At 42.7% G+C, this 26,211-nt stretch overlaps 1 protein-coding gene across 4 annotated transcripts; it reads left to right on the top strand.

Annotated features, from left to right (window-relative positions):
- Positions 1–532: 532 nt before the first annotated feature.
- Positions 533–25,778, top strand: LOC118359132 (tetratricopeptide repeat protein 39A-like). 4 transcript variants are annotated; one of them, XM_035737409.2, is made up of 20 exons: positions 534–885; positions 3,849–3,899; positions 4,146–4,199; positions 11,418–11,522; positions 17,043–17,174; positions 18,818–18,861; positions 19,372–19,439; positions 19,563–19,627; positions 20,080–20,179; positions 20,374–20,439; positions 20,544–20,652; positions 21,408–21,475; positions 21,646–21,705; positions 21,799–21,960; positions 22,214–22,305; positions 22,452–22,572; positions 22,695–22,806; positions 22,978–23,092; positions 23,262–23,378; positions 23,536–25,778. In XM_035737409.2, the coding sequence occupies exons 1-20, from the start codon at positions 833–835 to the stop codon at positions 23,651–23,653; spliced, it is 1,812 nt and encodes a 603-aa protein (XP_035593302.2). In that variant the 5' UTR covers positions 534–832; the 3' UTR covers positions 23,654–25,778. The 4 variants fall into 4 exon arrangements, with proteins under 4 accessions (XP_035593303.2, XP_035593302.2, XP_052336391.1 ...); XM_035737410.2 differs by lacking the exon at positions 21,646–21,705 and having other exon boundaries at positions 533–885; XM_052480431.1 differs by lacking the exons at positions 3,849–3,899; positions 4,146–4,199.
- Positions 25,779–26,211: the final 433 nt, after the last annotated feature.

Genomic DNA, 26,211 nt, shown 5'->3' on the forward strand with positions numbered 1-26,211 from the left:
CAGAGAACTGGAAGGAAAGGCGGCCAAAGGAGGAATTGGCTTTGAATTGACTTGTGAGATATACCTGCTAGAGCACGTGCTACGGGTGGGGGCTGCTATGTTGACCTGGGATAAGGCAGGGCTTTACCTAGCAGAGACTTGTACATGACCTGGAGCCAGTGGGTTTAATACTAAATACTCAGAGACCAGGTTGGGTCAGTAAAAACAGATGTGTAGTCACTGACATGTATTACCACTCTATTTTTTATGTAACTTTTAACGAGGCAAGTCGGTTAAGAACAAATTATTATTTTACAATGATGGCCCGCCCTGGCCAAAACCTCCCCTAACCCGGACGACGCTGGACCAATTGTTTGCCGCCCTATGGGACTATTACAATGATAAAATAAATACTGCATGCCATCATAATGAAAAGCCAAATGACTGCCAATTACCATTTGTAGACAGGCAGTATACTGAGCATCATCATGTAAGTTTACTGTATTCCAACCAGTGGGCGTTCAATTGTCACCGCCAGCCAAATATCCCCTGGAATTTGGTGAGCAATAAATCCTAGTAGCAACATTTGGGCCACATTCGTTGCACTTTAAACACGATCGGATTGATAGTAATGACAACATCCACACCTTTTTAAAAATAAATCAGGAAGGAGGCAGGTATAGTTCTCACAAATACACATGTAGCCTACTGTACTTTTTTCATACTTTCTCAAACACTCGCCGTTAACGGTCATCACCTGCGCACAGGTAAAACCCAATGTCCATGTAAGGATAATTGGGCCCTGCACTTTTTCTGGATATTCTGCACGTTTGCAGTATTTCAGTCCATTGGAATGAGTTTTATCACTGGTTGGAGACGCAGCGTGAAGAAAAATGACTGCAAAGGGTGAGTCGCACAATCCACGTAACGAGGCTAGTTGCAGTAGCCCTTGTTTCTCCCGAAGAAACCCAGCGATCTTTTATTAACAAAAAATATATACAGCAGCCTAAACAAGTTGTATTTGTGGTCACAACAGTGATTGGTTTATGTTGTGAGAAATGTATGTAATTTAGTGAAATAATCTGTAGCTAGATGGATTTGATTAACATTGAATGGTTGTGTAACCATTCCGATACAAGATACACTAACTTTTGTATTTGTTATATATTATAACGTTATTGCCAGGTGTTATTTTAGAAATAAGATTTAGACCGCATGAAGTGGAAATGTAATATATTTATACAAAAATGTGCACACACACAAGAAAATGAAGCTAATTTATGACTGTTTCTACCTATCAAATCAGTACACTTGAAAACGTTCAAACCTAGGAATAGCTTCTCTTAATGTATAGTCTAGGGAAAGCAGATTTGTAATCACAGTACCACCATGTTGCTCTTTAACACGACAGGGCATCACTAGTGATTTAGGCCTACATCTGGAGATGAATATACAATAAAGAAAGTTCAAGAAGTTAGGGTAAAATTAGGCTAAATTAGTTATTTCGTAATAACAATACACCAAATATGTATTGGCAGTTACTGAATTTCTACTACTGTTTTCCTAGTACTTTCATTTCGTATTTTCTAAGTGCCCAAACTGCTGATTAACTATAGGCTACTAACTAACTAGGTTGTTAAAGTTGTGTGGGCACGGGCACGGGCCCACCCACTCATTTTATTTTGTATTTTAAATGGGACATTATTTGTCTTATTACCTAAACATGCAAACACCATCCGATAGAATTCATAGCTAGCGTTGCACTGGAATGACATTCACTCGAATGGGATTGGTGGCCAATAATAACTAACTGAAAGCCACACCCCCACTAAGCCACGGATATGGCCAAAATGTGATCTGTTTTGTTACTGAATTTCTGGCTATGCTTGTTATGAAATAATTACAAGCTGTTCTACTGGTATTTATTCTGGAGTGAGGGCTATGTAAAAAATATGGCACCACCACTCCCTCTCAGGTGATGTGCTTTGATAAGGAAAAATACAGTGCTGAATATAAGGCTTTACTGAACAAAAATGTAAATGCAACATGTAAAGTGTTGGTCCCATTTTTATTTAGCTGAATTAAAAGATCCCAGAAATTATCTGTTTGCACAAAAAGCTTAATTCTCTGATTTTGTGCACAAATGTGTTTACATCCCTGTTTGTATTTCTCTTTTGCCAAGATAATCCATCCACTTGATAGGTGTGGCATATCAATATTTATATATATATATTTTTTTTATTTCACCTTTATTTAACCAGGTAGGCTAGTTGAGAACAAGTTCTCATTTGCAACTGCGACGTGGCCAAGATAAAGCAAAGCAGTGTGACACAGACAGCACAGAGTTACACACGGAGTAAACAATAAACAAGCCAATAACACAAACAAGTCAATGACACAGTAGAGAAAAGAAAGTCTATGTACAGTGTGTGCAAAAGGCATAAGCTGATTAAACAGCATGATCATTACACAGGTGCACCTTGTGCTGGGTTCAATAAAAGGCCACTGTAAAATGTGCAGTTTTGTCACACAACACAATTCCACAGATGTCTAGTTTTGAGGGAGTGTGCAACTGGCAGGCTGACTGTAGGACTGTTTACCATAGCTGTTGCCATATATTTGAATGTTAATTTCTCTACCATAAGCCGCTTCCAATGTAATTTTTTTGAGAATTTGCCAGTACGTCCAACCTGCCTCACAACCGCAGGCCACATGTAACTACGCCAGCCCAGGACATTCATATCTGGCTTCTTCACCTGAAGGATCATCTGAGGCCAGCAATCCTGACCGCTAATGAAACAGTGGGTTTTCACAACTGAATAATTTCTGCACAAACAGTCAGAAACAGTCTCAGGGAAGCTCATCTGCATGCTTGTCGTCCTCACCAGGGTCTTGACCAGACTGCAGTTTGGCGTCGTACCGTATTCTGTGAGCAAATGTCACTTTCGATGACCACTGGCACGCTGGTTTGCTGATGTCAACGTTGTGAACAGAGTGCCCCACGATATCATGATGAGATCCTGAGGCCCATTGTCATGCCATTCACCCGTCGCCATCACTTCATGTTTCAGCACGATAATGCACGGCCCCATATCACAAGGATCTGTACACAACTCCTAGAGGCAGAAAATGTCCCACTTCTTCCACTGCCCGCATACTTACCAGACATGTCAGCCATTGAGCACGTTTGGGATGCTCTGGATAGGTACGACAGCATGTTCTAGTTCCCACCAATATCCAGCAACTACGCACAACCATTGAAGAGGAGTGGGACAACATTTTACAGGCCACAATCAACACCATGATCAACACAATGCGAAGGAGATCTTTCGCGCCGCATGAGACAAATAGTGGTCACACCAGATCCACAGCCCTACCTTTTTTAAGGTATCTGTGACCAACAGATGCATATCTGTATTCCCAGTCATGTGAAATCCATAGATTAGGGCCTAATGAATTTATTTCAATTGACTAATTTCCTCATATGAACACCAACTCAGTAAAATTGTTGCATGTTCTGTTTAATTTTATTCAGTGTACATAGGGAAATAGTGAACTATAATTGTAAATGAGAGCAAAGATTAGAATCTATCTACAGGAGAGGAATTAGACTACAATTGGAGATCTCGGCATTGTTAAATGAGACGCATCTGCTAGTCCTTACTGTATGTTCTGTCTGGTATACTGTGACCCTAGGGACACCATGTAGGCTGAAGAAATCTCAGCCAACCCCAATGTCTCCCCAACACTTAGTTTACTGTACATGGGAAACATGCAACAGTTTCTGTGAAAGATATGTTTCTCATGTCAAGGCATTGAATGGGATCTGATTCATTTAGTGATTCATAATAGCATGATTTTGCTTCTAGGTTGTCCGTCTTACACAGTGCAGAACTTGACCCCATGCACACAGATTTCAAGTAAGTTTTCCCTTCTGTCAATTTCTGTCCCCTAGGCATGTTTGACAACATATTTCTGTTCATAGACTTTCTTTGGGCATATTACGTTTTGGTTCATCTACCCCTGCACTGAAAATATTTTTCAGTCAGGATTTCTAAGGGTTGCAATATTATGTTACTCACACAATAGTCCCTATTGAAATAGTTTCCATCCCTTCCAGCTCACCTTTTTTTCTAAATAGCCTCCTTTTTGCCCCCCTGTTTCAGGTTACAGATACCAGGCAACAAAGATTTACTCAACTCTACAGAACCATTGAACACGTAAGTCTGAGCCAATGGCTGATGGCCGGGTGATATACAGGGTTGAGTAGTTAGGGAAAGGTTATTGACAATCAGCAGTAAGCGTGAGGGCAATGACATCGCTCCTTCCTGCTGTTCAACATATTAATAATTCAGAGAAGTACGCCATTAATGCTGGCTATAATATCTGCTCAGGTCCAGGCAGGGTGGGATCAAGAGGAATCCCAGCCTATGTTCTCAACCATAGACACCATTTGATTTCAATGCCTCTCCACCCTGAAGAGAAAGAGAGGATGGCCATATTGCCGTACAGGTGTAGAGAGGAAGATGAGATGTGATTGGTTCTACCTTTGGCACAGTGTGTCATTGGGTTCCTTAGGTTATGTCACCAGTATTTCCTTGTGCTACACCACCTCTGGTCTTTATCTGTTCCATTTGTTTTAAAACAAGGGCATTTGGTGTGTCTGAATTGTTCGGTGGCTGTATGACATCGATATTTGATCATTCCCAAAGTCTTAAACAAGCAAAGAGACTTTACTTAGACCATAACACAAATGCAGACACACCATTTTTATCTCATGTCTTTGAGGAAATAACTGCTTAATTATGGATTTTGTGGAAGGTGGAGTTGTACATTAAATGAATTGCTTTCCCATGATAATTTATAACAGAAAGCAATGTAAATTCCCTAAATCAAAAAGAGCAGGAGCCTGAATTGAACCCCTAGATGCTGTCCTAGTGCTCATATATTTGGTGGTGTGGATGGTGTGGATTCTGTAGCTCAGTTGGTAGAGCATGGCGCTTGTAACGCCAGGGTAGTGGGTTCGATCCCCGGGACCACCCATACGTAGAATGTATGCACACATGACTGTAAGTCGCTTTGGATAAAAGCGTCTGCTAAATGGCATATATTATTATTATTATATATATTATATATTTCAACACTTCAACTGATTCAGATCTGCAGATCAGAGAGCAAGATAACGGAACACTGTACATGTACATTTGAATCTACTGTCTACACAATGTCTCTGGGCCCTGTTGAAATTAACCACCTACTAGAGGAGAGTGTGGGCCACTTTTTTTCAGGCAAGGCTTTGCATCCTGAGGCAAGATGTTCATTGTGTAAAATGTTTTCATACATCGAAGAAGACAATCCACCCACACATGCCCCTTGTGTGTACTGTTGGTCAACTCCAGCATCGCTCAATGAATAAAATACAAGGACAGGTTTCTTGTGTGCCCTATGGCTGTCAGAGGGGTGGAGATGCAGTGAGGTGACGTATAATGGGAGCAATGATACGCTGGTCTGATGTGTCCTTGCTGCACTGTCTGCTGAATAATGTTCCCCAGAGGAAACTAACTAACCTTGACTGAGGCAAAGCTGACCTCTTTGCACGTGTCTTGAGATTCACAGATTTACCATGTTGTGGATCACTCTTCCTCTATGACCTAAATTTAGACCGCTGTCTGAGAGCTCATTCTGATAAGTGACTGGCTATTTCCATGGGTCATTCACTTTCAGAGCGATTGGCTGTAGTGTAATTGCTGGATCTCAGTGGTACTCATCTCTCTCTCGCTACACAGTGTTCTACTGGCTCTCTAATAGGGGGCACCCGGGGCAGTGCGTCTGTGCTGCTGCTGCAGTAGTCAGCCTGAGTCACTGCAGTAAAGGCTTCCTCCTTAGCAGGAATCTTCCTCTCACCGGCATCAAGTCATTCTCCATCTCTGTCTGGAATTTTGCAGAGAGATTTTGACATTTTCCATTCAAGATATTCAGGGATCTGAATGAGTTCTGCTGGGGTGTTTTTGCGGTCATCTGAGTGCAGTAGCCTATTGTCTTTGGTTGATGTTATACTCAGGGTATCACCTTTCTGTGGTGCATAGTGAATCTTTTGGCTTATGTTTTTTTGTTGTTCATCATTTGACTCGAGTCCTGTGCAGCTAGGCCAGCCCTGCTACTGCATCAGCCTATCAGAGGAGAAACTGCAGTGTGTAGCGTGAGTGTGATGATGGGAGGAGGTGGGACAGGAGGAGGAGAGTTAAGGAACTGTGTGTGTTTGTGGAGGCGGAGTGTTGGGGGGTGGAAGATGTTTAGTTTCTCTGTGTGATAGTCATCCCAATCTTATTAAGGGCTGCGTTCTTCCTCCCCTCTCCTGCCTGCTTGCCTGCTGCTGCTGTTGCCAGAGGTAGAGACTGTGTCGCGCTGCGCCGCTGGAAAGGCCTGAGCAGATAGTCAATTCTCTTCTGCGTTTGCTGTCTCTCTACCTCCCTCTAGTACTCTGTCTGCCAGATGAAAATGTCAGGGGAAGCAGAAACTCTATCAAACGGGTAAGAGATATTTTGAGGCTGCGTGGTGAAGTGATAGGTACTGACAGTGTGTTGAAGTAAACCGAGAGATGCTGCATTTGTGGTTTTGTGTGTGAATGTAGTATACTGCCACTAGTCATTTCTACTGGGATTGAAACCAGAGGGTTCTCAACTTAGCTGTATCCAGAAAAACTGAACAGGTTTTGTTTTTTAAGATCCACCTCTTCTCTTTTGTCTGATGATTTCATTGTGTTTAGAAGCAGCTTGTTTTACTGCAGTATTACTTTGTTGGCATTTCTTAACTTACTAGTACTTCAATTCAATGTAAATTAACACCGGTGAAAGCTTTCAGGAGGAATCCAGATAAAGCAATGTTTTATCACTGTGTGTGTGTGTGTGTGTGTGTGTGTGTGTGTGTGTGTGTGTGTGTGTGTGTGTGTGTGTGTGTGTGTGTGTGTGTGTGTGTGTGTGTGTGTGTGTGTGCGCGTGTGTGTACATTCGTCTGAGTGAGAGTGTTGTGCATATTTGATTACCTCTCAGAGCAATGGTCTCTTTTGTGCAAGTTTCCCTCCAGAGAATTCAGCATCACGAAGTTGCTAACTTCAATTAATTAATTATCTGGACAATGTATGCTATGCACATCCTTTCAGGAAACAATAGCCGCCATTGTGTGAACATTATCATGCCATTTCTCAGACCCATCTATGCCCCTATTGAGTTTATGGTTAAGTCTTTATAACTGTGCAATGCTAAGCTACTGGGCACTGCAAGCTAGGCTGAAAAGACAGGCTACACAGCCTCTTCTTCCTAGTGTCCTGATGGCTAATGTCCAATCGCTGGAAAATACATTTTGTGAACTCAGAGCAAGGCTTCAGTCGCAGAAGGACATCAGAGAATGCTGTGTCTTTGTTTTTACAGAGACCTGGCTTACGGACAATACACTTGACTCTGCTATTCAACCAGACAGCTTTTCCATTTTCTGTATGAGTCAAACGGCGGCTTCTAGTAAGAGTAGGGGGAGGTGAATGCTTCCTCATCAACAATTTCTGCTGTTCCGAAGTTGAAAACATCTCAAGCTCCTGTTCACCTGACTTGGACGTTCTGATGCTAAAATGCCTACCTCACTATATGTCGAGTGAATTTATGTGTTTTTTTTCACAGCTGTGTACATACCGCCAAATGCAAACATCAAGGCGACACTCAGCGAACTGTACAAGAACATTAGCCAGCAAGAATCCTCTCACCCGGAAGCAGTCTTAATTGTCACTGTTGATTTTAAACAAGCCCATTTAAAAAATATATATATATATATTCCAAAATATCACCAACATGTATCCTGTCCCACGAGAGGAATCAACGTGCTGGACCATATAAATACAAACATCCTTGACTCGTACAAAGCCATCCCTCGCCCCCACTTCGGCCAATCAGAACACATCTCTGTTCCTACTCCCTGCCTATAAGAAGCAAGTCAAGAGGGAGCCACCTTTACAGAGAATAAATAGGTGCTGGACAGAGGAGGCAGATTCAATGCTGAAGGAGTGTTTTGATAATATTCATTTGGAATATGTGTAAAGATTCATTCACCCAGGACTCATCCATTAACATTGAGGAATATACATTGTCACTCAACAGGCTTTATTAGGAAATGTGTTGATGATGATGTACCCACAATAACAATCTGGACATACCCCAACCAAAACCCTGGATGAACGGAGATATCTGTAGCATGCTGATATCCCGTACAGCAGCATTCAGTATCAGCAGAATGAACCCTGGCAACTTGGTGGCACGTACAAGGCAAGCAGATACGAGCTCTGCAAATCCAATATGGAAGCAAAAAGACAATACAGACTCAAACTTGAATTGATGTTTGACAACTCAGACTCACGACGCATGTGGCAAGGACTACAGACCATCACAGACTACAAAGGCAAATCCAGCTGTGTGGTGCCCACCAAAGCCTCCCTCACAGAGGAACTTAACATATTCTATGCTCGCTTTGAGGCAGACAATACTGAGTCATCCAGGAAGACAAGCTGCTCCAGACGACCTGGTGCTTTTGCTCTCCGAGGCTGATGTGAGAAACTCTCAAAAGAACATCCCTGGCCATGTCTTCAATGTGTGCTGACCAGTTGGCGGGCATCTTCTCGGACATTTTCAACCTGTCCCTGTCCCAAGCTCCCCACCTGCTTCAAGGAGACTACCATCATCCCAGTGCCCAAGAAAAACAAGGTGATATGCTCAAATGACTTGCACTCACCCCAGAGTCTGGTATGGCCCACATCAAGGCCAGCATGCCAGGCACACTGGACCCACTCCAATGTGCCTACTGCTCCAACAGATCCACGGAAAATGTCATTTCCATCACTATTCACACGGCCCTAATACATCTGAACAAGAGGAACACCAGGCAAAAGTTTGGACACACCTACTCATTCAAGGGTTTTTCTTTATTTTTACTATTTTCTACATTGTAGAATAATATTGAAAATATCCAAACTTATGAAATAACACATATGGAATCATGTAGTAACCAAAAACGTGTTAAATAACATCAAAATATATTTTATATTTGAGATTCTTCAAAGTAGCCACCCTTTTACTTGATGACAGCTTTGCACACTGTTGGCATTCTCTCCACCAGCTTCACCTGTAATGCATTTCAATTAACAGGTGTCCCTTGTTAAACGGTGTGAGCGACGTCATCTAAGAAATGTCTGTTCTAAATTCTTCAGAAAGCTTCATTTACCCATCACTGGTTTTTTTGTGACTTCACAAAAAGCCACATTTGAAGACACCCATGGTAACGTCTTATTCTCTTACCTATTTTAAATAATACCGGTAGAATTCGTGTTCGCAGATGGGCGTGGTTTACATAGCTAGGTAGTTAGTCTACTGGTGCCAAAATTGTACTGCAGTTTGTCATCTAAGAGGTTTTCCATATTCATCTAAGGCAAATATACTTATAGCTTTCTGCTTTCATCTGTGTCTGGTGTTAGCTAGTTACTGGCTAGCTAGGTATTCAGCCAGCATGGAATAAACGCGGGGGAAGGTTTGCCAAAAACTCGGATGCAGTTGTCATGTCATTACATCAAGAGACATGCAGAACGGGAGATTCATACACAATTCTTGACATCATTGATAGTCATGATATATGAACATTGTCGGGCAGTCAATATATGTAATGTACCTAGACCTCAACCTGTTTCAACAAAAATTGTCTAAGATGGACTAGCTAGCTAGCTAGTGCTGACAATTCCTTTTGGGCTAGCTGAATTATATAGCCAACATTACATCTATGTTGATGCTTTTACAATAACCAAACAGTAATTTGTGAAACAATAACAGGATTGGATGTTGTATGCAATATCTATGTTTGAGTTGCTTTGTCTCAGCAAGTTGTCTTGACATAATCTCACTGCAACACTGCATCATAAGCATTTTCAAAGAACTGTCTGTCATGGTGAGCTCCCCGCCCCCTTAGTCTGTCTTTTCAGTCAGCCTGGTAGTTATCGGGATGAAATATTGTGGGTGATGTTTTAGTCATTCAAAAGGGTAATTTACATAGGAACCAGAATGACTGACTGTTAGGGACTTTTTAAAGGTGTTTGCTGATTGTATCAACTGATTAGAAACTGGGTGGTAGTATTGACCCCTAGACTGTCTGTGTTGCGCTGACATTCATGACTGTGTGTTGTAGTGAGCAGGAAGTGAATGACCTATAGCTGCTCATATGGTGGAAGGATGGTATGGTCATCCCCATGTCATTAGCTTGTGAAGGGGAGGAAATAAAGGCCTGTTTTTCAATATGGAACCTAATGGATTCATTATAGTTTGAGAGAGTTCAAGCATGGTCCAGCATAAAGAGGTCCTCTGTATCACTGATCTTCAGGAATGCAAAAGGATGCAGGTCAGTTAGTCACCCTCATTGTAGAGATTCTCCTCAGTTATGTAGGCCAGCCTCCATTGTGTTCATTGTGTCCATGAACCCAATTTGCTGAGAAGACATTTTGTCATCTTTGGGATTGTTAAACTTGGGGTGGTTTTGGTATGAAAATAGTGTGGCACAGGACTATTGGAATTTTCAGCCTGTTGAACAGCCTGCTCTTGTTTTTAATGGTAGGGAGCCTTGACATCAATATTTGTTTGTTTGGGATGAAGATGACTCTATATTAAAATATTTGGTGAACCCCCACTTATCAATCAATTATTTTTAATGCCAATGAATGAGAAAGCTGCTCACTGAAGAAACTGTCGTAAAAATCCAATGATCTTGTCAGATGAGAAACATTTAGCTTTAAGCTGACCGCAGTAAAATAACTGTCGATGATAGAACCGCAGAGAAAACGATGCGAAAGCCTGCTCAGATCAGTTGGGAGAGTGGGACAATAACATGACCTGCGCTCCTTACAGAATGTTTTGGAGGTGTTTTGTGTTCCTCTTGCCCTACCACTAAAAACAGAACAGGGGCACTGCAGCAGAGTTGCCTGGGAGAGAAAAATAAGTGACGCGGCTCTTTTTAAAGATATCTGTTACTGTAGATAGACCGTGAATTACTCCTTTGTAGTTAATGCTGTGTCATGCTACTCTATAGACTGAGCTCATAGACATTTCACCTAGTTCTTGACATGAACAAACAAGATTTTGTCCTGGGGTTCATTCATAAAAGAACAGAACACATTTAGGTCCACTGGGAAGCTGGCAGTAATAAGCTTATTTCATTTGACAATGTAAACCTCATTTATCTCAGAGGCAAATGATTTACTTGTTTGAGGGGAAGTCAAAAATAGAATGTGTTATTTTAACATGTAGGTCCTCCACTGAGGACCAATGGTAGGTATTGACCAAGACCGTCATTATGTGTTAAAGTAACATACTTAATTCACCTAACCTTCATCTGTCTCTTTCCCCTTTCCTGTATCTCAGGTCCCAGAAGTCAGACCTGTCTGTGGCCCTGGAGGACTGCATGGCAGCGTTGGACCTGTTCCTGAGGAACGACTTTGAGGAGGCCCTGTCCAGGCTTCACTGCAGGTGAGAGACCGGGACCCTGATTGTGTGGGTCGACACAAGTGACTGGTGGTAATACTGTGTGCTAGTTTCACAAACACCAAATAGCACTGGCAAGTTGTATGGTTTCCTGATCAGTTTGTGCTTCGCCAACTCCTTTCTTGTTCGTTGTCACCTGGCGACGGGGCTAGGCTGGTGCTCCAGTAAAGTGTACACTCTGTGCTAGTTTAATTAACACCATCTCTCCTATTGGACACCCCTTCAGCATTGTGATCAAAAACACAATTGTGAAGTTTCCTATTACTCTGTGAATTCTCTCTTTCATTATCATCAACAAATAATCTTTTCTCTTCTTTGGCCACTCCCAAATCACAGTTTCTCTCCAGCCCTCCCTAGTGTGTCTCCTTTCTCATCCCCTCAGTGTTACACAACTCAGTGGATATACAGTACTTATCTAATCCCTCCCAGTTTCCATGTTGATCTCCTCTTTTAGTTCTGAAATGTACATGGTAGTCTAGTATGAGCATGAAATTAAGGAAATATTTACCCCAAAGGGTAATCTTGGCAAACCTGCCATTGCCCAACCCTCTTTCTCTTACCACGCAAGGCTTGGCATATTCTGTCAGCTGTCACCCTGGGGCTAGGCAATGGGAGTGATGGTAGACCGAGTTCTGTAGGCAGAGTAAAGGGCTAGGCAATGGGAGTGATGGTAGACCGAGTTCTGTAGGCAGAGCAAAGGGCTAGGCAATGGGAGTGATGGTAGACCGAGTTCTGTAGGCAGAGCAAAGGGCTAGGCAATGGGAGTGATGGTAGACCGAGTTCTGTAGGCAGAGTAAAGGGCTAGGCAATGGGAGTGATGGTAGACCGAGTTCTGTAGGCAGAGTAAAGGGCTAGGCAATGGGAGTGATGGTAGACCGAGTTCTGTAGGCAGAGCAAAGGGCTAGGCAATGGGAGTGATGGTAGACCGAGTTCTGTAGGCAGAGCAAAGGGCTAGGCAATGGGAGTGATGGTAGACCGAGTTCTGTAGGCAGAGTAAAGGGATAGGCAATGGGAGTGATGGTAGACTGAGTTCTGTAGGCAGAGCAAAGGGATAGGCATTTAAAATGCCCCCTTGCTTCCTGTGTTTGCTACCGGTGTTCAAAGAAAACCTTTGTGGGAAAAGCCTCCACGTCATCAACATCCTAGTGTGTAATATCAACTAATGCGTTGCTGAGCACATGTTTAACACAGTATTGTGTGGGAGGACAGTAATAAGAGACCATCTATAAAATCAAATAAATAACCCATAGAGAAAGCCAGCGGTGCTGAAATAGCAGTGCGTATCTCTTTCTCTCTCTTGTTCTCCCTCCTTTCCTTTCCTCTCCTCTGTTTCAGGCTGATGTACTGTACTGACACAGTAAGCTGGGCCAGGTATAGTTTAGAATCTCTGCAGCACAGCACACATAGTGGCAGGCTTTCTCTCATGTACTAAACATCTATAATAATGCAGAGTATGTTCATACTGTGGTTTGTATTTTCATTTCACAGAATGCTAAACTCAATAGCAATATATATTTGCTGAAATATATACATTTGATCAAACAGCAAGATCATCATAAGCTACTGCATGTTCATAGTGAAAGAGACAAAGGCTTGCAGTTCGATCAGATTTTAAGGACGAAGACACTGCAATGACATCAAAACAGACAGCCAGCCTCATGCTTTTAAGCACAGCTTTATATTCGGATTAGACAGTAAGATTCTGCATTGCCTGCTTCTCTCTGAAGCTACTAGCTAGCTGTTCAAACATGCGGACTGGGCAGGAACAGCAGCAGGCCTTATGTAATTGTCCTGTCCCAGTCTCAAGTACTTGGTTGCCCCCATTCCTAATCAGTGCTTTACACTAGGTGTGGAAGTGTTGATCTAGTATACATTGTAAAAGGTTGGGGAGGGGCTGCTATACTGTACAACATGTACAAATGGAACACATGTTCAGACAGAGGTTGTAGCGTCATCACCTACTGTAGAATGGTTTCGTCTCATTGGCTGGCCAAGATTCAGGCAAAAAGGCAGAGGCACAATGGATAGCAACTTGCACTACAAATCTTACAACTCTGAAGACGAGAGTAACCAGCTTAACAGAGCTCACTACATTGGTGCTCTCCCCCATTCGAATGCTTTATTCTTAAGAGCTGTGTCAGAGCAATTTGACCACACAAACAACTAAAGTTGCCTCATGTTGGCACTCAAAATGAGCACTGTCAGGTTCTGTAATTCACTGAAACGTGCACGATGAGACAGAGAACCTCCCTCCTCCTGGCTGACTCTTTTTAAGTTGGTGTTTTTTTTTTTGCAGAACATTAGATTAGGTTTACCCATGACAGTGAATAAGCTTCAAGAGTCAGGAGTGCAGGCCTCACAGTCATCATCGGCCCTTGTCCATCTCTGTCTCCACAACAGTCAACAACAGTAGACAGAAGGCAGGCAGGCAGAAGGCACAAACATTCCAATTCATGGCCTGTTTTTACCATGCTGCTTTTTTTTCCTGACGAAATGTCTCCTGACTTGAATCCCTTTTGAAAAACGACACTATATATACAAAAGTATGTGCACACCCCTTCAAATTAGTGGATTTGGCTATTTCAGCCATACCCATTGCTGACAAGTGTATCAAATTGAACACACAGCCATGCTATCTCTATAGACAAACATTGCAGTAGAATGGCCTTACTGAAGAGCTCAGTGACTTTCATGGTGGCACCATCATAGGATGCCACCTTTCCAACAAGTCCGTTTGTCACATTTCTGCCCTGCTAGAGCTTCCCCGGTCAACTGTAAGTGCTGTTATTATGATGTGGAAATGTCTAGGAGCAACAAAGGACTGTGAAATGCCAGGCATGCAGTGAAGAAACTCACCAGCATTATCCTATCCTGCCACTGTGACTATGGTGGAACCTGCTGGGAACAAGTCAGACCAGCGCTCCTGGTTGTGGAATGTTAGTGTCACAGTGTGACATTCAGGGAATTCACATGGGCCTGTATCCAAGAAAACATATTGTAACTTAAAGGAGCTGGGCTTTTTAAAGAGTTTTTGGTCAGAAAATACATTAAATATACTAAACTCAGCAGCGTCTTTTTTTCAGGACCCTGTCTTTTAAAGATAATTCGTAAAAATCCAAATAACTTCACAGATCTTCATTGTAAAGGGTTTAAAACACTGTATCCCATGCTTGTTCAATTAACAATAAACAATTAATGAACATGCACCTGTGGAACGGTCGTTAAGACACTAACAGCTTACAGACGGTAGGCAATTAAGGTCACAGTTATGAGAACTTAGGACACTAATAAGGCCTTTCTTCCTTTGGTGAAAAACACCAAAGGAAAGATTCCCAGGGTCCCTGCTCATCTGCGTGAACGTGCCTTAGGCATGTTGCAAGGAGGCATGTGGACTGCAGATGTGGCCAGGGCAATAAATTGCAATGTCCGTACTGTGAGACGCCTAACATGCTGACCGGACACGTCGCTTGCGCGAGCCTTGCAAAATACATTTTGAAATCCATGTTATTCAATTATTGCACACACACTGCTCGCGTGCGCCAATGAGCGTCTGCGTTGCCAAGGGCTAAAATAGAAGTCATTCCTATTTCTGACGCAGATCGCGCTGCAAGTCCTGCCTCTCCCATCTCCTCATTGGTTTATAGAAGCAGGTACCCACGTGCCATCTCCTCATTGGTTATACCCACGTGGGTGGTTGAAAGACAAACTGTTTTGCCGGTCGTTGTGGTAATACTATGAAAGTGTAGATGCCAATCACCATATAAGTTCAAAGATGAAAAAGTCTGGAAGGAGGAGAGATGACTAGAAACGATTCGGTTGACCGTTTTATGTGTGGATTGATTGTCGGAGTAGAGGACCTTGTGCTTTTCAGGTAAAATAACAAATCAATGTTTATATCCCAGGACAAATGAGCTAGCAACAGCAAGCTAGCTAAATAGGACAAATTAGCTAGCAACAGCAAGCTAGCTAAATAGGACAAATTAGCTTGCAACAGCAAGCTAGCTAAATAGGACAAATTAGCTAGCAACAGCAAGCTAGCTAAATAGGACAAATTAGCTAATTTGACATACATGTTTAATGCTTTTCGACCTGTCCCCAAATTAATGTCATTGGTTCAGATTTTGTTTTGATATTTTAACCTGCGTGTTGTGATCGCATTTGGTGTGGGAGGACAAAATAAATGTATGCACGATGGCGCATGCGCGCAGCCGGTTTGGGTTCCGTGTAAGACAGCACTACAGGGAAACAGGACGGACAGCTGATCGTTCTCACAGTGGCAGACCACGTGTAACAACACCTGCACAGAATCGGTACATCCGAACATCACACCTGCGGGACATGTACAGGATGGCAACAACAACTGCCAGAGTTACACCAGGAATGCACAATCCCTCCATCAGTGCTCAGACTGTTCGCAATAGGCTGAGAGAGGCTGGACTGAGGGCTTGTAGGCCTGTTGTTAGGCAGGTCCTCACCCAGACATCACCGGCAACAACGTCGCCTATGGGCACAAACCCACCATCGCTGGACCAGACAGGACTGGCAAAAAGTGCTCTCCACTGACGAGTCGCGGTTTTGTCTCACCGGGGGTGCTGGTCGGATTTGCGTTTATCATAGAAGAAATTAGCGTTTCAGTGAGGCCTGTACTCTGGAGCGGGATCGATTTGGAGGTGGAGGGTCCGTTATGGTCTGGGGCGGTGTGTCACAGCATCATCGGGCTGAGCTTGTTGTCATTGCAGGCGATCTCAATGCTGTGCTTTACAGGGAAGACATCCTCCTCACTCATGTGGTACCCTTCCTGCAGGCTCGTCCTGACATGACCCTCCAGCATGACAATGCCACCAGTCATACTGCTCGTTCTGTGCATGATTTCATGCAAGACAGGAATGCCATGGCCAGCGAAGAGCCCGGATCTCAATCTCAATGAGCACGTCTGGGACCTGTTGGATCGGAGGGTGAGGACTAGGGCCATTCCCCCCAGAAATGTCTGGGAACTTGCAGGTGCCTTGGTGGAAAAGTGGGGTAACATCTCACAACAAGAACTGGCAAATCTGGTGCTGTCCATGAGGAGGAGATGCACTGCAGTACTTAGTATCTGGTGTGGCCACCAGCTGTATTGACTGTTACTTTTGATTTTGACCCCCCTCCCTTCAGGGAGAAATGATTCAATTTCTGTTCGTCACATGTCTGTGTAACTTGCTCAGTTTATGTCTCGGTTGTTTAATCTTGTTATGTTCATACAAATATTTACACATGTTAAGTTTTCTGAAAATATATACACAGTTGACAGAGAGAGGACTTTTTTGTTGCTGAGTTTACATATTGAATGTCAATGATTATATACTTATACTTTTACAGTAAGGACATCCATCCATGTGCTCCTCTTCATTTGTATCAAAGACATACAAAGTAATCTTTTTTTGTTGAGACTGCATTTTGAGAGGGCAACAATCGCTGCTAAAAATATAGCTCAATATTTCTGTTTCTCTTTTTCTTCCTTCACAGAATCAAAGACAGCATGTACCATGCGCTCACATACGCCACCATACTGGAGATGCAGGCCATGATGACCTTTGACCCGGAGCACATCCTGGCAGCGGGTAACACCATGAAGGAGGCTCAGGCAGTATGTCAGCGGTAAGTCTCCTTTGTAATGGTCTACATTCTAAAACGAGATCTTCAAAGTTCTTGTATGCTACTTATTTCCTTCAGAGGCAACAAAAGCAAAAACAAATGTTTTGGCTCAGTGATAGCTATTCAATCATGAAGACAGGAACCACATGATCTGGTCAAGTGAAACCCACTTTGTGAATTTTGTAACATGTGTTTGTGGCAAAACGAGACACATTTACCTCAAACTCCTATTATGAAGAACAACCATATACAGGCGAAATATATTTGGCTCTGGATGAACCTCTGGCTGTTTTGGGAGATGTTCATCCTGGTCTGTGGTGGCTAGTTAGCTGTTCTGACATAATCACAGAGCAAATATCACCCAGGTCCTATCAGATCTCGCTGGCTGGTGGAATTTCAGAGCGGCCTGTAACAGTGAGTGTGTGAAAATGTGCTATATGGATACGCCTCTCCAAATGGTGGGACACACACACACACACACACACACACACACACACACACACACACACACACACACACACACACACACACACACACACACACACTCCCAGACTAGGCCTGCCACACCGCCTGAGAATCTTGGGTGGGTCAAGGGAACCCCATGACCGTGGACCCTGTGCTATTCTAAGAGCCGCTCTACATCTTATCTACACAAGCCATAAAATGTGTCTGGGCCACACTGATTTGCATGAAGAGTAGATATCTACGCAAATTAAACTTTTACAGAAGGTTTAACATTATCCCACGGATCACTGATCAGCAGTGGTTACAGTAAACCACTCATTATATGCTTGTATCTCCCTTAATCCATATCATGTAATTCCCAATACTGAAACCTGATCTGAGTTCGCTATACTGTTGGTCAATGTCTGTCAATGAATGTAGTTACCACACGTCACCGTTTTTTGATATCCAAGCACAAGAATGTGTTGAATTCCAAGTTTCTTAGCTCACATATCCACAGACTGGTGTTGAATTCCAAGTTTCTTAAGAAACTCACATGACTGTTTGAATTCCAAGTTTCTTAGCTCACAGACTGGTGTTGAATTCCAAGTTTCTTAGTTGAATTCCACAGACTGGTGTTGAATTCCAAGTTTCTTAGCTCACATATCCACAGACTGGTGTTGAATTCCAAGTTTCTTAGCTCACATATCCACAGACTGGTGTTGAATTCCAAGTTTCTTAGCTCACATATCCACAGACTGGTGTTGAATTCAAGTTTCAGCTATCCACAGACTGGTGTTGAATTCCAAGTTTCTTAGCTCACATATCCACAGACTGGTGTTGAATTCCAAGTTTCTTAGCTCACATATCCACAGACTGGTGTTGAATTCCAAGTTTCTTAGCTCACATATCCACAGACTGGTGTTGAATTCCAAGTTTCTTAGCTCACATATCCACAGACTGGTGTTGAATTCCAAGTTTCTTAGCTCACATATCCACAGACTGGTGTTGAATTCCAAGTTTCTTAGCTCACATATCCACAGACTGGTGTTGAATTCCAAGTTTCTTAGCTCACATATCCACAGACTGGTGTTGAATTCTTGCGAACCAACTCTGCTATGTCTGTCTCATCGAACACTGTATTGTAATGTTGTATTTCGTGTGTAATAGTGTAATTAAGTTCTGTGTGTAATCTCTCCCAGGTTCCGCAAGAAGTCAACCTTTAGCAACAGAAACTTCACAGAAGGTGAGAGCATACTTACTTCAGTACATTCTAACTTCACTGCACACTAAGACACAGACATACTGTTTTACCACAAGCCTCGTATCTTACGAGTGTGAATTGAACAATTGTTTTCATTGCTAGTATTCCTAAATAAATAAATAAATAACCTGCTACTGTTAAATATACTCTGTTTTTGATGTTTTCGTTTAATACATTTACTTTTTAGCAGACGCTCTTATCCAGAGCGACCATGGGGTTAAGTACCTTGCACAGGGGAACATCAACAGATCACAACATGTCTCACCTCGTAAGCTCTGGGATTCAAACTAGTGACTTTTCAGTTACTGGTTCAAACGCTCTTAACCACTAGGCTACCTGCCAACCTATTAGTGAGCTAACCTTGATGGTTGTTCAGTACTTGAGAATGCAGTTTAAAATGTGTTTCTTGTCTGTGGGTTTACTGTGCAGCCTCCTGCTGATGTAATGGTTTGACGATGTCAGAAGATAATTGTGCTGTCATTTTCACCTCAGAGGAACTCCACGCTGAAGTGTGCTATGCAGAATGTCTCCTACAGAGGGCAGCACTCACCTTCCTTCAGGTAACCTGCTGCTACCACATCACCCACTGACGCTCACTATCTCTTTGCACCACTGATACAGATGTTCAAGTTTATTGTGCATTTATGATATTGAAATTGTTCATTTTACCCCTGTTTCTGTAGGATGAAAGCATGATCAGTTTCATCAAGGGAGGAATCAAAGTGAGGAATAGCTACCAGACGTACAAGTAAGCACTCTTGATGTAGTGTATGGCCTTTAAAGTGCATTTCCCTAATGTCTCAACTTGTGCTATTTTTTTACCCCCTTTTCATGGTATCTAATTGGTAGTTATGATGTTGTCTCATCGCTGCAACACCCCAACGAGCTGGAAGGTCGAGTCTGGCGAAGGTCAAGTCATGCGTCCTCTGAAACTTTTACCCACCAAGCCGCGCTGCTTCTTATCACACCTGCTCGCCTAACCCGGAAGCCAGCCGCACCAATGTGTCGGAGGAAACACCGTTCACCTGACAACTAAAGTCAGGCGCACAGCCTGCCACAAGGAGTCGCTAGAGCGCGATGAGCCAATCGTGCGCCACCTATAGGGCTCCTGGTCACAGCCGGCTGTAACACAGCCTGGGATTGAAGGCGCCACTCGGGAGGCACCTATCAACGCGTAAAGAATGTACATCTGTATTTCAGAGAGCTTCATACGGTCCTCCAGTCCTCTACCTACGTCCATGGTGACAATCATGGGCATTTTGAAGGCGGGGTCAAGCTTGGAGTCGGAGCCTTCAACTTGGTGAGGGAACTGCTTCATGCCGATAATGTTTGTGGTCCAGTTTTCTGGACTGGTAGATTGTATAGAAGGACCTTTTTGGTGTGAGGGTTATATAACTCAGTGTAACTCAACACATTGCCCTGATTGGTACAATGTATAATTGTGTCTGTCTCATCTCTCACTTTTTCACTCCTGTGTTCTTGGGTTGTGTACAGATGATCTCCATGCTGCCCACACGGACCCTCAGGTTGCTGGAGTTTGTGGGTTTCTCTGGAAATAAGGTAGGTTTCCTACTGTTAACCTGGTGTGAGATGCTGAGCTGGACTGAACTGGGCTGGATGGACTGTGCTAAGTCTGCAGTGTCCTGTGTTGTGTGTGTCTGCAGGAGTTTGGTTTGCAGCAGCTGACGGAGGGCTCTGCAGGGCAGACTTTCAGGTCCTTCCTGTGTAACATGCTGCTCCTCTGCTACCACACCTTCATGAGTTTCATCTTGGGTGAGAGACAGGTTGATGTTACCACACATTAAACGTCACCGCACTGACCTTTTCATCTCCCAAAACAAGCCTTATAGGAGTGGGCAAACTTTTTGGCTCGAGGGCCACATCACGATTTTTGGGGGGACCAATTGTTTGTTCAAATCAATTTCTCGGGGGCCTCCCGAGTAGCGCAGCGGTCTAAGGCACTGCATAGTAGTATTTGAGGCATCACTACAGACCCGGGTTTGATCTCAGGTAGTGTCACAGCTGGCCGTGACAGGGAGACCCATGAGGCAGCGTACAATTGGCCTAGCATCGGCCGGTTTAGGAGAGGGTTTGGCAGGCCGAGATATCCTTCTCCCATCGCGCTCTAGCAACTCCTGTGCCGGGCCAGGCGCATGCATGCTGACATGGTCGCCAGGTGTACAGTGTTTCCTCCAACACATTGGTGTTGCTGGCTTCCGGGTTAAGCGAGCATTGTGTCAAGAAGCTGTGTGGCTTGGCTTGGTTGGGTTGTGTTTCGGAGGACACACGTCTCTCGCCCTTAGCCTCTCCCGAGTCCGTACAGGAGTTGCAGCGATGGGACAAGACTGTAACTACCAATTGTTTCCCATGAAATTGGGGAGAAAAAAAGGGTAAAAAAAAACAATAATTCACTAAAAATAAATACTTGAAAAATATAAATAATGTTTGTCTCGTGGGCCAGATTGAAGTGCCCAGACAGACCAAACTAACATTAAATAACATTGTCTTTTTCTCCTCTCGGCTTGCAGGCACAGGGGAGGGGGATGTGGAGGATGCTGAGAAACTGCTTCAGCCCTATCTCAAACAGTATCCTAAGGTCAGTGAGGACATTTGTATAATTTATAGCAGTAAAGTACAATTCTATTCCAATTGTATTGGTTTTGTGAAATATTGTGAATTATTTGGTGCATAGGCCTGTACACACACTCATTCCCATCAAAACAGTTTATAGTGAAACAGTGTGTTCTATACCTCTGTCGTTTTAAGGGATCTATCTTCTTGTTCTTCGCTGGTCGAATAGAGGTTATCAAAGGAAACCTGGATGCTGTGAGTGTAGATCAATGATTTTGACTACTACCAAAATGATTTTGTTTAGACTACAAACCATCCCTTTTCATGTGTTGTATTTGTGTGTACCAGGCTATAGAGCGCTTTGAGGAGTGCTGTGAAGCTCAGCAACAATGGAAGCAGTTCCATCACATGTGCTACTGGGAGCTGATGTGGTGTTTCACATACAAGAGACATTGGAAGATGGCCTACTTCTACGCTGATCTGCTCAGCAAAGAGAATGCATGGTCCAAGGTGGGACATTCTGCAGTGATTGTATTTTGCATATCAGTACTATATAGTCAAGTATGAAGGACATAACATCTGTTTCAGTACAGTAATGGTTGCATTATCTCGAAGGCACATGCGGCACAGTCTTGACAGAATATGGATTAGCTTGTTTTACAGCTTTTAATGTATTCCACTTAGTCTCTAGAGGGTCAAATTGATGATGATGCCTAAAGTGTAGTAGTAGTTTCAGTAGTAATACATGCACATTTCCCTCCAGGCAACATATGCCTATATGAAAGGTGCCTACCTCAGCATGCTGACCAGTGAGGAATGCCAACCATTCCAGGAAAGCGAGGTAGCGCTGTTCAGGTAGGTCACTGCAATATACAAACCCCTGTGTCACCATAATGCTTTGTACTGTATTTATTTCATTCTACCCACGGTTCTTGTATAATAAAGTCATTCTATCCAAATGAATCAATATGTTACATGTATCCATTTTCTATCCACTCCAGGCAGGTACATGGGCTTAAGCAGAAAATAGCTGGAAAGTCTTTGCCAACTGAGAAGTTTGCCATCCGAAAAGCCCGTCGTTACCTGACTGAGAACCCGATAACGCTCCCTGCACCTCCTCTGGTCAGTACTGCATGGTTTGACAGCATGTTCCCTATTACATTGTAATTATAGTGTAACAAAATACTACTATTATCTATGTGTGGATTACTGTGACACCCGGTGGCCTTGTCTGTCCTCTGCAGGAGATGATGTACATCTGGAACGGCTACACAGTCATCGGTAAACACAAAGACCTCACGGAGGGCATGCTGAAAACACTGGACGAGGCACAGGCAAAACTCGACAATAGCCAAAGTAAGTAACACAAACATATGTCACCCTGGAGAGTTGATAATGCCTCTACACATTCATTTAGGAACAGCATTAATGATTGGATTCCGACAACTCCTTTCTTATCTCGTTATTATCATGTTTAGCAACACTGTTTAGTAGAGTTTTGTGATTGTTGTACTTTGTGTTCCGAAGGGACAGAGTTCTCCATAGACGACCAGTGTTTGGTGAGCCTGCTTAAGGGTCTGTGTCTGAAGCACCTGGGACACCAGGAGGAGGCTGAGGCCTACTTCACCTTGGTCCTTTGCAAGTGAGCGCCACACACACACACACTCACTCGCACACACACACACAAAGTCGCGCACACTCATCCTTTCACAATATGATAATGGAAGAGACCTACTCTTTTACTATTCATTACAAGTTGATTTCATTTCTTGTTTCATTCCTGATCTCTGTTGTATTTTTTCTCTTGTCAGTGAAACACAGATCAAGTTTGATCACTACTTGGTTCCCAATGCACTGCTTGAGCATGGGCTGCTGTGTCTGGAACAAGGGAGGAAGGAGGAGGGCATCAAACTACTGGAGACGGCCAAGTGAGCGTCTTGGTCCTTACACAACATAATTATGTCTACCCATCTCAATACAATAGTTAATTGAAATTCTGAAACCTGTCTTTTTTACAAGAATTCTATTAGAATGTAAAGTAAAATCATCTGGCCAGGCCTTTTCATTGTTCCCCTATATTTACAGGCAAAATTACAAAAACTACTCCATGGAATCGCGGACACATTTCCGAATCCAAGCTGCTCTGCACAAGGCCAAGTCCACAGGAGAGAATGGGATTCACACCATGCCCTCCAGCCCGTAGCTGGTGTGGGAAAAACGGGGCCAATGTCCAGCCATCCCACAGTGCATAAGCCCAACGCCGCAGGGATGAGGCAGAGTACCAAACCACCCACTACCAGCAACAAGCATATGACTGGCCAGCCACCGAGCTCTTAGAAAGACCCGCAACACTACACAAGCATAATGTATACTGAAAGGTCAAAAGCATACAGACAATAGTATTTACTCAGACAAAGAAAATATACGCAATATATAGAAAATACCACACTGCTGGATGTAGATGTACAGGGTTTCATCAGTCTATTGCAAAAATCTATGGTTAGATACCCATTCCTGAATGTTCACCCTCCAGCATAAATACATACATTCACTGGTAAACATGTCTTTTCACACCTGTCACAGGGGTTTTTGCAACATATTTGAGTGGTTAAAGGTATTCTCATAGCTTTTTCCCCTCTGCTCGGAGATAATGACTAAAAGCACTGTGGCCAATCTTGGACAATGTCTGTCTTGTTGACCGTGATCTATTGCAGATAACCTCCTGCCCTAATGCCTTTATCTCTGTGCTTCTATGACTGGTTTTATTTGTGTATTTCAATTTTCACCCTGAACAGCTCAAGGGAAGTTTTGGCACATTGGATCAACTGAACCACTTTCTGGGAAGGAATGCATGACCAGTCCAACTGAATTTTTGTGGATATAGTGCCCACTGACATCTGCACAAAGTTAAATCATCCAGCCATACAAACACATTGCAGGAATGCACGTGTGATGGTAGGGGGTTATTTTGTCTGTTTATTTATGAACTGCAATGGCAGCTTTTACAAAACTGTCCTGTTTTAAGTGGACCGATGAATGTGTCTTTTAGAAAGGCAGGCTCCTTGCTTGTTCTCTACATGTGGACACAATCCAACAGTACTTGAGCTCAAACAAACAAGTCTTTCAGATTGACACAGGAAAGCCAGTCTGCCAGTTTCATCTGTAGTGAGTGAAGTGTTGACAACCACAAGAGCCTTCCATATATAAATATGCAGGTCCGACATCAACATAGACAATAATGGCTTACAAGGAGTTGTTGCACATTAACAGTAGTGGAAAAAGTACAAGTGACAATACCTTGATAGAAAATAACTCAAGTCAAAGTCAGCAAAATACTACTTGAATATAAAAGCCTAAAAGTAATTGGTTTAAAAGTGACCTAAGTACAGTGGTGGATAAAGTACTCAATTGTCATTCTTGAGTAAAAGTAAATGCTATACATCAAGTAACTTGTATTACGCAAACCAGATGACACAATTTTCTTGTTTTTTTTTAACGGACAGCCAGGGGCACACTCCCAACAGTCAGACATAATTTACAAACGCAGTATTTGTGTTTAGTGATTCCGCCAGTAGGGATGACAATGGGTTATATTGATAAGAGCGTGAATTGGACCATATTGCTGTCCTGCCTGAGCATTCAAAATATAATGAGTACTTTTGGGTGTCAGGGACAATGTGTGAAGTAAAAAGTATATATTTTCTTTAGGAATATAGTGGAGTAAACGCTGTCAAAAATATAAATATTCAAGTACGTACACCCCAAAAAGTAGTTATTCAAAATATTTTTACTTAGTTACTTTACACCACTGTAAATGAAATAGTTACGTTCTTGTGTAATAAATTATCTAATAAACTGTATATGATATTTGTGATTAGAAAAAGGGTTACCTTTTTTCATGTTCTATGATTATTTAATCTCTATTTACAACAAAATAAGTATCCAAACCCAGGCATTAGAGTGGTGTCTTGAGTTTAAATGTTGGAATTAGAGCTGATTCAGCTGTTCATTCTTAGAATAAGGTTTGGTGTAAAAGCAATTTAAATATCTCTAAAGGGTGAAGGAAATTAATAAATAGATTTTTTTCAAATATAGAGATTATCTTAGTTTGGGATGTTCTCATGATTAGGTCTGACATTTTCTTGTTTTGTTCCATTGTTTTCTTTGTGTGTACTATTTATGTCAGTAAATTCAATCTTATTGGCTCTGTGATGAGGTCAGAATATGATATGGGGCATGGCTACTGAGCAGATTGACATTCCTGGACCTGTACATACTAAATGTTTGTTTTGTAATTTAAGATTAAATTATGAAATAAGTAACTCAAATTGGGTCTGGTGAGTTTTTTGTTACTCTTGTACGACCCATTTGTTTTTGGATAACTGGATGAACTGCACTCCGAACACCACGCTGTTGTCTGGATTTCAAATGTACCATTGTTTGTGATAGTCCATCATTTTGTCTTTCGTGTAATGGTATCAAGTCAAAACTGCCATACCAGGCAGCCACGAACCAACCCCCATCAAAAAAACATATTATAGGCCTTTTATACCACTATTACTACTACTACTATTATTACTATTACTACTATGCAGTTCAGTTGAATGTGGCTTGTACAGCACATGTCGTGGTTGGTTCCTGGCTGCCTGGTTTCTTCGTTCCTTGATACTGTTACATTGCAGACGCAGTTATGCTGAAGAAAACTGCCATCAATCAAACAACTAACTGTAATTAGCTACATACGTGTCAAATTGTAATTCA

The sequence above is a fragment of the Oncorhynchus keta genome, chromosome 26 (assembly GCF_023373465.1).
Source record: "Oncorhynchus keta strain PuntledgeMale-10-30-2019 chromosome 26, Oket_V2, whole genome shotgun sequence".
NCBI lineage: Eukaryota > Metazoa > Chordata > Actinopteri > Salmoniformes > Salmonidae > Oncorhynchus > Oncorhynchus keta.